Source organism: Passer montanus, unplaced genomic scaffold, assembly GCF_014805655.1.
Source record: "Passer montanus isolate IOZ18808 unplaced genomic scaffold, ASM1480565v1 scaffold35, whole genome shotgun sequence".
In the NCBI taxonomy this organism is placed as follows: domain Eukaryota; kingdom Metazoa; phylum Chordata; class Aves; order Passeriformes; family Passeridae; genus Passer; species Passer montanus.
The window spans coordinates 8,706,604-8,720,154 of record NW_024368263.1 but is presented as its reverse complement, the minus strand read 5'-3'; the positions used below and the strand labels follow the sequence as shown (position 1 = coordinate 8,720,154).

General features: G+C 49.5%; 1 protein-coding gene across 3 annotated transcripts in view; it reads left to right on the top strand.

The window, feature by feature from the left end:
* The window catches only part of RPTOR (regulatory associated protein of MTOR complex 1), a 101,732-nt gene that overhangs the window by 35,162 nt on the left and 53,019 nt on the right, over positions 1-13,551 (top strand). For all 3 annotated transcript variants that reach the window (XM_039715967.1, XM_039715965.1, XM_039715966.1), the window contains exons 7-10: positions 1,608-1,667; positions 5,138-5,238; positions 6,118-6,262; positions 12,648-12,723. In XM_039715967.1, coding sequence (XP_039571901.1) covers positions 1,608-1,667; positions 5,138-5,238; positions 6,118-6,262; positions 12,648-12,723 — 382 coding nt within the window. The remainder of the gene's footprint in view (positions 1-1,607; positions 1,668-5,137; positions 5,239-6,117; positions 6,263-12,647; positions 12,724-13,551) is intronic.

Here is a 13,551-nt window from a genome sequence, read left to right as displayed (position 1 = left end):
TTGGTTTAGACAAACTAATCTGGGTTTCCAACTATTCCCATGATACTGAGCACCATTTCCTGTGTTTGTGGGTTTGGGTTGGGAGGGACCTGAAAATCTATCCAGTGCCACCCCCTGCCATGGGCAGGGACACCTCCCACTGTCCCAGGGTGCTCCAAATCCTGTCCAACATTGTCTTTGAGGTTTTACCTGTGTCTTCTCTAATCTGGGAATATTAGCACCTTCCACTGTCCCAGGGTGCTCCAAGCTCTGTCCAAGCTGGCCTGAGACATTTCCAAAGCCACCTTGCTTTGGAGGTAGCAGGTGTCACCCTGCAGAGCTGTACTGCTCCTTTGGGCCTTCCAGGCACCACCAGAAGGGTTAAACTCTCCAGCCTCGTGCCAGGGACCTGGTTCTGCCAGCCTGAGTCTGCCTGGGGCTGTTTAGGAGGGAATTTCCCTGCATGGCTCTGTAATGCACTGTCGTAAGAATTTTATATTTCAGCAGATTGCACAGGGATCCCACTGCAGGCTCCTGGCTTCTTTATGGCTTCTCTTTCTGCTGGATGACGCACACATCAGGAGAGCAGCCTGGGGACCATGAGCTTTCCAGAGCCTGTCCCAGTCCTGGGCTCCAATGGATGCCCCTCAGGCAGGGGATGCCACAGGGAAAGTGGAGCAGTGCTCAGGATCTCAGCAGTGAGCTCTGCATGTCTTGTTTTTAATAAGTAATTGTTCTCCCCTGGATCTGGGGAGAAACCCTTTGGACATGGCTAATGTGGCTCTGGTGAGGGGAGATGGGACTGCTGGGCAGCTGAGCCCTTGGTGTCCCCAGAGTCGGGGCAAACGTCACCTGAGATGCACTGAGGGGTGAATCCCTCCTCAAACAGCAGCAAATGGGCTCCTGAGGGGCTGGGGCACTGGGCTGGGCATGTGGAGCTGTCGGAGGAAGGCATTCTGAGCTGGATTTGCTGGGTTTCCATCCTGGAGCTGTGTTCCCACTGCTGCCCTGTGCTCCCGGGAGGGCTGCAGGAGGGGGCAGCTCCCCCTTCCCACACACTCTGCTTTAGCAGCTCTGGGGATTTTCCAGGCACTGCTGACAGGACTGCATTTCCAGGGCTGCTGTTCCTGGAGTAGTGGGATTTGTAAGGCTGAGGAAATGGAGTCAGCAGTTTTTTTAATGAAATAACGGAGGTGGAAGTGTCTGAACCTGACGTTCCTCCCGTCCCTCCCTCTGCCTTCCCATGCCAGCTCTCCCAGGGAAGCCCAGGCAAGGCTGGTCATTATTCCAGCAGCAAACCCTCCCTGCTGCTCCCCAGAGGCTGTGCTGGATGCTGGCAGCCCTTTTCCCCCTCCACGGTGTGCTGGAACACTTGTCACCCTGACAGGTACAATGGCCCAGTTGTGACACCTGGCATGGAAATGGCCCCAGAATCACGAGGGTGACAAATGGGTGACAAATGCTGAGGGCCTCGTTTGGCTCTGATCACACCCTGCTGAAGTTCCCTACCCAAACAGCATTTTAAAAGCAGAAACAGTGCAATAAAGAGCCCTCCTCCTGCATCCTCTCCACAGAGCCTGCTCATTAAACACTCAATTAGTGTGCTCTATTTTACTGTCTCTCCCCAGGTTCTGCATGCAGAAGAGTGTCAGGCTGGTGCCAGGAGTCACGCTGGATTTAATAGAGAAGTAAGTCAAGTTTTATGTGTGCTGGTGTGTCCTGAAAGGGGTCAGGAGAGCAGAAGCCTGGGTGTAAGTGTAAATTCTTACCAGGAAGGTGTTCCCAGAGCTCCCTGGGGTTCAGTGAGGGGGAGCAGAGCTGCCAAGGGCACCTGATCAGTAATGGGGTGAGATCACAGCAGCTCCCATTTCCTGTGCCATTTTTGCACGTTTGCAATCAGCTGAGGTTCAAAAAGCCTCTCAGTGCTGCCAGCCCTTCCACAGAGGTGTGTTGGGTTAGCCAGGTTCATCAGCAGTGTTGGGATTTTTAAATTGTGTTAATTTTATATGGGAAAAATTGTCTCCTCTCAGCTGGGGAGAGGGAGTGATAATTTGTATAAAGCTGTATTTCAGGGACACTCATTGGACCAAAATAAAAATACAGTTTATAACTGACAGAGCAGAGACAAACCCTGTCTCTCAGAGGAGGTGTCAGAGGTTTTCAGGGCAAGGATTCACCAGTGGGTGTTGCTTCCTCTGAAAGCTCTGGGGGAAATGTGCTGGGCTTTGGGTTTCTTGTGGCCTCGAGGAGATGGGAAGCAGGAAGGAAACCTTCCTGGGGATGAGTGCCAGAGGTGTGCACAGGTTTGGGGTGAGGAGGAGACACAGACCACCTCAGGTCACTGCATAAACAACGGCTGTGGTATGTTAATTAATTAACAATTGCTACAAGAGTGTCTCTAATCAGAGACGTGGTGAGGTCACTGAAGGTCTGAGGCAGCTCTGACTCAGCCTCACAGAGCACTTGAATCTTAAATCTTTGAATAAAGGTTTCCTGGCAGAAATGAGTTTTTGTTCAGGCTCTTGGTCTGTGCTTAACAATTGCTACAAGAGTCTCTCTAATCAGAGACGTGGTGAGGTCACTGAAGGGCTGAGGCAGCTCTGACTCAGCCTCACAGAGCACTTGGATCTTAAATCTTTGAATAAATAAATGAGTTTTTTTTCAGGCTCTTGGTCTGTGGTGTGCCACAGCACACGTGTGTGCCAGCAGCATCTTCCTGTGGATATCAAATATTTAAACCTCATCATCTTCCTCTGCTCCTTATATCAATTATAGAAAACACAGATTTTTATTACAGTCTCGAGACAGAGCTGGAATAATTCCTGGATTGCCTATGTGTATATTGTAATTTATAATTCAGTTGTCTTTAAAACTGGGGAAGGACTTTATATTGCAATTAAGCTGCAGACTTTGAGGCTAAATGAAGCTGCACCTTCTCTGAAGGGCTCCAATTTCCAATTATCCAGGCTCAGCCCATGTCCTGATGAGGGAACGTGGGGTGGATCCTGATGTGCATTTACATCATTGATCTTCTGAGATGAAGCCAAAACAATGCCTTAGCTTAGAAATAAAGATCTTTGCTCTACCCAGACAGCAAAATATAAAGGAATTTTGGTGGAGTGTTGGGAATTTGGGAACTTCTGGCTGCCACCTGATGAGACTTCTGTTGGCAGCATCTCTGTCCATGTTTCTCCTGCCTTGGGGGCACTTTTCTGTTTGATCCCAAGGCTTCAGATCATCCGTGCTGGAGGTGTGGCTGCTGAGTGACATGAGCTGGGCTTTGTTCTGCTTTCAAAAAGTTTGGAAAGAAACCAAGGAATGGTTTATGGGAATAAATCCATGGTAATGGGAATCCAAAACTGGGTGCCAAGAACTGGGGATGTACAAGGATGCTTTAATCTCTGTTCCTGCCTTGGGCTCCCTCTCCCAAAATCCCCCTCTCAGGGCACCAGGAATGGTGCATGGCATTCCTGGCATTTTCAGCTGGGGTCCATAGTGCAGAAGGAGGAAAAATCCCTGAGAAGGGGAAGCAAACAAAGCCTTGAGAGCTGTTCCTGCTGCTGGTGGGGCTGCTCAGAAGAGTCTGTGGCAGCCTGAGGAAATGGCTGTGCCTGGGCCCCAGCTCTGTCTCTGTCCCTGCAGAGGAGCTGGTCCCTCTGGTCCCTGGTGTCAGGGCTGGTGACAAAGGGCCCCTCTGGATGTCACCACATGGGGAAGGTCCTGCTGTGGCAGGAGCAGAGCCCGCCCCAGGCTGTCGTGCACCAGCACCACATCCATAAAAGTCACCACAAATAACAAATGTGAGACTGAAATTAATGTTTGTTTCCACTTGAAGCATTATCAAATGTCAGGGGCTGGAAATTGCTCATGTTTTCATGTCTGTTTATTATTTATAGTGGAAGGTGATAATTCATTGTTTGCCTTTGCACCTGGCTTTGGCAGTTGCAGCCCCTTGGTTTTCTTGTGGAAATGTCAGTGCAGGTGTCAGAGGTGATTTCTGTGTCTCCTGGGTGCTCCTGGCCCTGCTGTCAGGGGCTGCTGTGCCCCAGAGCCCTGGGGACTGCTGGGGCCAGCAGGAGTTTCCCTCTGCACTCACTCAGGGGGCTGTGCTGGGGTGGCTCCTTTGTCCCCTCTGTCCCAGGGGCTCAGGCAGGGCAGGCACAGCCTGTGGTGAGTGCAGAGGGAGGCTGCTGCTCCCAGGCATGGTTTTCATGGCAACGCTGGGCTCCCATCCTCTGCAGCACAGCCTCCCTGCCTTTGTCTTGCTCAGAGTTTGCCCAGGATCCCCAGCCCGGGCATGACACACCTGGATCAGCCCTGGGGCTGGAGATGGGCACCTCTCTGGGCACAGGAGCTCTGTGGCTCCTGTCTGAGCAGCTCTGGCCAGGCCAGAGGTTTCACACAGAGCCTCTGAGGCTGGGAGGGATCTCTGAGGTCACCGAGCCCCAGCTGTGCCTGATCCCAGCCCAGAGTGCCACATCCAGCCCTTCCCTGGACACCTGCAGGGATGGGCACTCCAAACCTCCCTGGGCAGCCCCTGCCAAGGCCTGAGCACCTTTTCCATGGGGAAATTCCTCCTGGAGACTAAAGCTTGCTGTGAAAGTTGCCATCACATGCTGCAAGGGGAGTGTCTGGCTGGCTGGGGAAGCTCAGCAAGGATCCCCTTGGATCCCAGGGAAGCCCCCTGGCTTGGGGAGCTGTGCTCTGCTGCAGAGGGTGTTCTGCAATGCAAATATTGACAGGGAATCCTCAGCAGAGCCTCTGTGGCCTCGTGTTCCCCTGCTCGCTGCGGGGGATCCATTAGCAAACACTGCTTCAGAGATGTGTACTTTTCCTCTGATACCAAGACAGACAGGAATTTTTCATAAGATGTTAATTTCTAGCTGGTTTAGAACTGTATTTACACAAGGAAATGGTGCTGCTGCATGTGTCAGAGGAGTGAGTGGCCATAGAAAGGTTTCCTGTGTTGGTGCTGATACTTCTGATATTTAAAAACCTGTCACAGAAAGGCAGCTGGGTTAAATTAGGAATAAATCCAGGCTGTCTTTGCAGGTTGCTGCATGTTTCTGAAACTTCCTCATCCTGTTGCTGATACTTCCTTATGAGGAGAGGCAAAATAACAGGGGTCGTATTTAGGGTTTTATTTTCCTACTTGTAGGATTCCTGGGAGGCTGAATGACAGGAGAACCCCCCTGGGGGAGCTGAACTGGATCTTCACAGCCATCACAGACACCATTGCCTGGAACGTCCTGCCCAGAGGTGAGGCTGGGGCAGGGAGGGGGTGAGGAGTCAGATCCATGAGATGCTGAAATTAGGAGAAAATTAAACCCTGGAATTGGAGGAACAGATCAGGATGGAGCTGAAAGCTAGTTTGTTTTTTATTTGTTCTTTTTACCAGAGCATTGCAGAGACCTGATCATTAGAACCCAGAAAGGGTTTTTCTGTGCTAACACAATTGTTGCAGCTTGAATAATTCTCTTTCTTACTGTATTTGTACAGAGCAATCTGTTTTCTTCCAGCCTTGGTTAGTAGCCTGAATAAAGGCTTTTTTCCCCCTCTTTGCTGGTAAGGCAGTTTTGTTTCCCATGAGTAACTTCATCCCTCATTTCTCTACCCCTGTTGTGCTCTGAATTGGTACTTCTGGAGCACAAGCAGGCAAATTTGTAAACAGTTCTCCAACCCTGCTTTTCCTAATGCTCACACAGCATCAATTCTTCTCTGCCCTGTAGAAGAGAGCACATTTGCTATCTTTTAGGATTCATTTTGGCTTCTCATGAGCACATCACACTGCCAGTTAACAGATGGATAGTTCTTGATTAAACAGTACACAGAGGTCCTGTTCTCCCTCAGTAATTTTCCAAAAACTTAGTCAGGATGAGCTGAAATGAGACACCAAAAGGGGGATTTGATCCAGAAAAGGCAAAAAAGAGCCCAAGGTAGGAAGTGTGTGGCTGTGTTAATGTAGAATGGAGTAGCCATGGTGTCTGAGGGAGCTCTGCAGGCAGAATTTCTCTTTCCTGGTTGTCATCGGGTCTCTGCAGAACAAAATGTTAACGTGGTTTTATGTCATAAGCCCTTTTTACGTGCTGCCTGAGGTGCTGCAGTGTACCTGTGCTGACTCCTGCACTCTCTTGGCAGATCTTTTCCAGAAGCTCTTCCGGCAGGACCTGCTGGTGGCCAGCTTGTTCCGGAACTTTCTGCTGGCAGAGAGGATCATGAGGTCCTACAACTGCACCCCCGTCAGCAGCCCCAGGCTGCCCCCCACCTACATGCACGCCATGTGGTGAGTGCTGGGAGCCCCAGGCTCCCTGCAGGTGTCCCCAGGGGCCTGGGATGGTGGCAGGTGTCCCATGGTGGGGAGGTGACACTTTGGGGTCCCCTCCAGCCCAAGCTGTGCCATGGTTCCACGTGGATCTCTGCAGTGCTTCCCAGGGTCAGTATTGTATTTGCATTGCCCCCAGACAAGGGAAGAATGATGAATCTCATCCATGTTCTCTGAAGGCTGATTTATTATTTTATGATCTATATTATATTAAAGAATACTAAACTGTACTAAAGAATACAGAAAGGACACTTACAGAATGCTGAAAAGATAATAATGAAAGCTCGTGACTCTCTCCAGAGTCTGACACAGCTTGGCCCTGAGTGGCCAGAGAGTGAAAACAACTCACAGCAGAACCCAATGGAACAATCACCTGTGGGTGAACAATCTCCAACCACATTCCAAAGGAGCACAACACAGGAGAAGCAAATGAGAGAAGAATTGTTTTCCTTTTTCTCTGAAGCTTCTCAGCTTCCCAGGAGAGAAATCCTGGGCGAAGGGATTTTTCAGAGAATGTGAGTGTGGCAGGTCAGGCAGTGGATCAGGGTGGAACAGCCTGTGGCAGCCTAAAGCTCCTCCCCAAAGCTGCTCCTGCTCTGGGCACTCACAATGATCCTGTAATTCTGTGCTGCAGGAGCTCCCCTCCAGCCCTGGCAGCTTTCACTCCAAACAGCACAGAAATGGGTCATCTGCTGCCTTTGTTTTCCCCAGGGATTGTGTGGGGTGGGCAAGATCCTTGTGTTGCTGCAGTAGAAGAAATTCCTGCTGTAGAGTTCCTCTCCTTTTACTGTTGCTTTTAGGATGATTAATGGAAATGGAGGAGGCACAGTTATCAAAAAGCTCTTAAATGCAGTTCTGCCCATCAAACCAATGTCCCACGAACAATTACAGTAAAAATAATAATAATAACAGTAATAACAAAAATCCTGGCTTTTATTTTCTTCTCCCTGTGGTTAATAAAGCAGCACCAAACAGGGCCAAGTAGAGGGGGGCAGTGACACTGAGGGGCTCCTGGGGGACAGAGCAGAGCCTTGCCAAAGGCTGAGGGTGACAGGTAAAGGCAGCTCCGGGGGCTTAGCCTGCACTTCCAGAAGCTTTTTAATGGGTTTGCTCCATAAAAATGTGCAGGAAGGTGAGCAGAGAGGGTGATGATGAATGAGTGTAGCACTGACAGCAGCACTGAGGAGCTCAGATTCTCAGAGCAGCCTGGGACAGTGGCAGCTGTCCCTGCCTGTGGCATCAGCTGAGCTTTAAGTCCCTTCCAACCCAAACATTCCATGATTCCATGGCATGGTTTCTGCAGGGAATGGGGCCAGGCTGGCAGCAGGGAGCCCCAGGAGCCTTTGCAGGTGCAGGCAAACACTGAGGAGGCATTTGCAGATCCCACAGAGCTTCTTTAATTATTGAAAATCCTGGAGGAAACTGGGGGGCCTTTGGCTGGAGCTGCCAGCAGCTGAACATTCTGAGTGCTGGGACGTGGCAGACAATGACCCTGAGTGCTTTGGATCAGCAGCTCCTGAGGAAAACTGCTCTGGGTATTTGGGAATGGGATGAGCTGTTCTGTCAGTGCCACCCAGGGCTGGGACACTGCTGAGGGCAGGGCAGGAAAAGCCACCCCTGGTGACTCTGAGCTGCTGCTGGACGTGGCAGAGCTCCAGCCATCAGCTGCAAGTGCAGGAGGGTGGGACATGGTGGTGCAGGAGTTTCAAAATTAAACCAGTAAATTTCTGGAGTTATTTACAGCTTGCTTTTTTGCCAGCATATTAAAAATCTATATTTTCTGTTCCTTATAGGGACATAATTCATTCTTATTGCCAGCCTATTAAAAGCCTGTGTTTCTGGTTTCCTATGGGAATATGGCTTGTCTTGGAGTTGGTGTTGCCATCCATGAGCCACAGGAATGAAACTGGAAGCTCCTGGATCCCACTTTTTATCTCTCTCAGACTCACATGGCAGCACAATGGGGTCTAGAAACACATTTTCTTGGCTCATATTGTGGTGCTGGAAATTCCTTTGGGAAGCTGCAGGATGGTGCTGGAGACACCTTTGTGAAGCCCCTCAGGGCACAGCACCTTTGCTGCTGCTTTTTAGGATTTACTAGAAGAACTTCCATAAGAACAGGACACAAAGAGCTCTTTTCCACGTGAATCCTAAACACTGGTGAGGTAGAGAGCAAGGGAGCAGGGAATTGACACACTTTATTCAGTGCCCTCCAAAAAACGTGCAGTTTGCAGCAAATCCAGCAAAGGGGAAAATTCCACTTTTGTCCGAGGTGGCTCAGTGGTTATTAGGAACTTCTAGTAAGGACAGATTTAGAAACTAATTTAGGGCTCGTTGAAATATTTTCTAAAAATAATTACTTGTCTATCACCTTTCAGTCAGGAATTTCTAATGGATGCCTTTTCTGAAACCTGCAGACCCATTTTACAGTTTGGATGAGCTGGGTGATGGATGAGGGCAGGGCAGTTGGCCACAGGGTTCTGGAAAGGATGAAGCTCCAGCCAGGGGGTTGTGGGGCTCCTGTGTAACCAAAGTCTGTGGCTCTGATCCAGCAGAGTTTTCTGATGGGTGTTTTATCCAGATTTTTCCCAGAATTTTGATCCCCAGGCAGTGTTTTGGGGAGCAAGTCTGGCTGCTGTGACAAGATCTGCACGTGGTGTGAGCAGCCCTCAAAACAGTCCCTCACCCTTGAGCATCAATTTTTACCTCCTGGATGATTCCCACTGCCCCTTCTGGGGCACAAAATCAACCTGTGCACTGTCTCCTTTGCTTACCCCATCTGTGGAGAGCTCCCCAGGTGCCTCTGGGCTGGCTCTGAGCTGGGGTCTGGCACAGGTGTAAAACAGGTGTAACACAGGTGTAACACAGGTGCTGAGGCTGCTGGAGGTGGGAGCTGCTCTGCCTTTTTTAAAATTCAACCTTCCAAGTTCGTGTTCTGGGCAATTCATTTGGGAGATCACAGTACCCTTTTTAGCTGGGACTTGAGGAAAAGTGAGAATTTCCATTTTTGGGGGGATATTTGACCCAGGAGCTGTCAGTCTCCTCCCTTCACCAAGCAGGGCAATGTGCTTTGGAGTCAGGAGAGCTGATCTCTGTGGCCGTGCCCCTTGGACACAATCTGACAAGTTATTTCTGCTTTTCCTGCTTTTCTGGGCTTGCTGAGTTCTGCCTGCTCAGCCCCTTCCCCTGTCTGTGTGCTGCCTCTCACTGCAGGTCCTGGCTGCTGCAGGCAGAGCTCTAATGCAGGATTAATATTAACATTAATATTAATATCCATTGATTGGCTGTGCTGTTCAGCTGCGAGTGGCTCTGTCTATTGTGCCTGAGCACAGAGCTCTGTCAGCACCTTGATCTCTGCTGTGATGGATTAGGGTTTGTGCATTACTGCTGCTGCCAGCTGCTTTTATTCACGGCCTCTGAAAAGACCTAATAATGTGTTTGGAAATATTTCCTAACACAGGTCATATATTAAACCCCAAGTGCCTTAATTATGCTTTGGAAGAGCTACAACCCATCCCTAATAGAAACACCGTGGTGTGTTTGCAGGCCATGAAATTTGGGTTGAAAGGAGTCATAATGTACTGCAAATACTGGAGCTGGAGATTGGGGCTGGAAACAAAACCATCATGCAGCAAGGCAATTACAGGTGGAGCAGGATGGATCAGGGCTGCCCAGCCATCCCTCAGGGAAATGAGGCTCCTGGAGCTGCACCCAAACCCTCAGGGCTCTGCAAGAACAAAGTGATTGTTGGAAGAGGCATTCGGAGCTGTTTGACGTTTGAAGGATTAGATTAGTTCAGATTACACTGTAACCAGATATTTTTTTGTGTCTGTGTGTTTGTCTTACCATCTCCAAGTCCCATTATTGGACTAGGAGACTTTGATGTGGGACAGAAATAGCAAAGCCTGTGCCCTGAGTTGTGGCTGGGGCATGGGGATGTGCTGGGAGAAGAAAAGGATTTCAGACTGTACCAAATATTCATAGCAATAACTCGTTTATAAAAATAGCTGTGTCTGAGCAGCTTCCCAGCTGTGCCCTAAAGCAGCTTAGGGAGGTGACAGGGTGGCTGCCACACAGGTGAGCTGGGGCTGGGACCTGGGGACGTGTCACACAGGGCATGGCTGGCACTGGGCTGCCAGAACTAATGGAAAATGTCTTGGCCAGCAGACCCAATGGGCTGGGAACTATTTAATGGCTTCAGAAATGGGGTTCAGAAGGAGGAGCTGCCCCAGGACTGAGGGGTGGCTTCAGCCTCCCTCCAGCTGCTCCTCCAGGCAGGGACACTCCTGTTCCTGGTACCTGGGTGGTGCCAGGTAATACCCACCACTCCCAGGGGAAAAGAGAGCGTCAAAAAACGTCAAGAATACATTATTAAAAAAAAAAGGACAGAGTTAAAAGCATTAGATATTGAGTCAGCCCAGAAATTTGTAAGAAAATCAGCCTCCATGAGCTGCCAGCTAATGGGTACCCGTGGGTGCAGCCAGACAGGCTCTGGCTGGGCTGAGCTCTGCTCCCTCAGTGTTCCTGGGGGATTCCACTGCCTGGCAGTTCGTGGGTTTGGGCAATGAACCAGTCCCTGAGCAGGGCTGGGACTCTGCCTTCTGTTCTTTGCTTGAGTCCAAACTTTGCAGCACCTCTGGGAAACAAAGAGGCAGCTGATGAGTTTGTGTTAAATTATTGAACATTCAGACAGTCCTGGTGTAGTGAAAGGGTGCTGGACTGAGGTGGGGTCCCTCCACAGACCATTCCTGTTGTGGTGCTGCCTTGGCTTTGGGCAAAGCAAAATCCCTTTTTTAAACTGAGTCAATCTTCCTGCTAAGGAGAGCTTTTAACTTTGTGCAATTAGTTCAAGGTAATATTAAAAAATAATCCTCTTTAACACCTTCTTTCATAGCATAACTCAGTTGAAGCCCTGGGGTGTTTCACAGGGTTGTCACCCTGTGGATACATCACTGTGTCACTGTCGGGGTGGAGGGCTGGAGGTTTTGGGAGAGAGCAGTGGGGAGGGAGGAAAGAAAGATGTGGAGCCCTTTGTGTCCCAAATGCAGTGAAAACAAATCTTGCAGAGCACTTTGCAGACAGCAGTCTCTGCTGAGGGGCTGCTCTGATCTCTGGCTGTCATAAATCACTGGTGGGATGCAGCTCCTCCCATCCTGGGTCCCTGCTGCTCCCAAATTTATCTCTTGTTTGTGTGATGGGATTTAGGCAGCACATCCACGGCGTGCCCACCCTTCCCGTTCCCTCTGGGGTATTAAAGCTGTCAATCACTGCTCCTCCTCCCAGCCATCAGTGTCACCAGCACGGTGACAGTGTTCTCCCTGCTCCTCCTCTCCTTACCCTCCAGGGTTCAGTCCTTTCCTATTCGTTTGTGGCTTGGTTTGAATCTTGTAATTATTGTAATGCGAGTTTAATGCCGTTGTCTGTTCAGCCAACACAGTGAGTAACCTGTGTGTAACCTGAGTGTAACCTGTGTGTAACCCTGAGGCTCTGAGGAGGGAGCAGCTGTTCCACTGGTTGGATGTAGAGAAGTTTTACTTTGGTTGCTGGTGACCCATGGGCTGGGAGGATTTGTGTTTTCCACAGACACAGCAGAAGCAGCACTTTGGGTGGTTTGGAAGGGCTGGAGAATCATTTCAGGGCTGCTCTGGAATGGCTGGGGAAGCATTTGAAGTATTTGGCTTGAGCAGAGCCTCTTCCACTGCTGACATTAATCAACAGCCCTTGGTTGTGGAGAGCATGAGGGTTAAGGTTTCCTGCTGGTTTTTGTCTTGGAAGGTTGGGAAGGCTGGCAGAGGTTTGAATGGTTTGGGTGATGTTGGCTGTGTGGCTCTGGTGGTTTCCAGCAGCCTGATTTTAGAAGCGTCAAAAAGAGATTTCATTTTAATCTACTCCAATCTCTTTTTAAATTTTTTGTTTGTTCTTTTTGATAACACTTAAACCCTTTGAGATCTGACCTCACTGGGCTTCTTTGGGCATTTCTGTAGCAGTATTAATGCTGCTTACCTAAAATTACTGTGAAGAGCTCAGCATCTTCTCTGTGTGCTGCTGCAGTGAGTGACCCTCAGAATCCTTTTGTGGGCAGCCAAAATCAGAGCAGTTGTCTCTGGTCTTTGAACCATTCTCCTGCATAGTAAAATATACCTCAAAGGCCTTGGGGCTGACATTCTCCAGTGCTGCAGAAATTTCTTTAGGTGTTTTTTGCATTTCTCCCTGGAAACAGGGGACGTTGAGCACTCCTAAGCCAGCCAACACTGTTCACATTCCTGGATGGCCAGACTTTCAGTTTCCCTGCTGCTCCTTAGGGATAACCTGTAATGCCTTCTCTTCCCTCTCTCCCTTCCTGCAGGCAAGCCTGGGACCTCGCTGTTGACATCTGCCTCTCCCAGCTGCCCACCATCATCGAGGAGGGAACTGCCTTCAGGGTGAGTTGGGGGCTGTCCTGGCACGTGGGCCCAGCTGCATCCACCCTCTGACACCAGCTCACCACTTCTGCTGGTGCAGTTTGAGGCTTTGTGGTTGGGAAAAACTGTAAATGTCTGGCACAGGGTGCCCAGAGAAGCTGTGGCTGCCCCTGGATCCCTGGAGGTTGGAGCACCCTGGCACAGGGGTGGCACAGGATGGGCTTTATGGTCCCTTCCAAGCCCAACCATTCTGGAATTCTGTGATCCTCCCTTAGAGAAACAGACTAAAATCAAGTTTAAGCCCTCCCCTGCTGCATGATCCACCCCCAGGTGGGGGTGAGCGGGAAGCTCCTGGCAGTGTCTGAGACTTGGTTCAGAAAATTCCACAGCACTCAAACTTGACCAGGTGCTGCTACCCAAAAGGGCCCAATGTGCAACACAATTTTTGAAATTAAAGGCCTAAATGTGAAAATTATCTCTTATTAGAGTTCTTTTCTAATATAAAATAGAGTTTGAGGGTATGTCCAGAGAGTTCTCTTAAGCTCAGTGTTGTTAACAGGAGTTACTGGGGTTTTTTCTGCTTTATTTAATCTCAGCAGAAAAGTAAAAATTTTATTATTATATTTAGTTTAAATTCCTTTATTCAGAAAAGGATTTTTCTTGATATTCCTTTGACATTTCATGAAGTGAAACCTTTAAATAACAATTACTGTACAAGCTCAGGTTCCTGTTCCACCCTGATTTCTCTAATTTTCAGTAGCATTCTTGCAGTTTATTTATATTACCAAACTTCCCAAGGTTTTCTGGCTGTAATTGCAGGTTGCCTCCAAAGCCCTGAGTGCAGGAGGA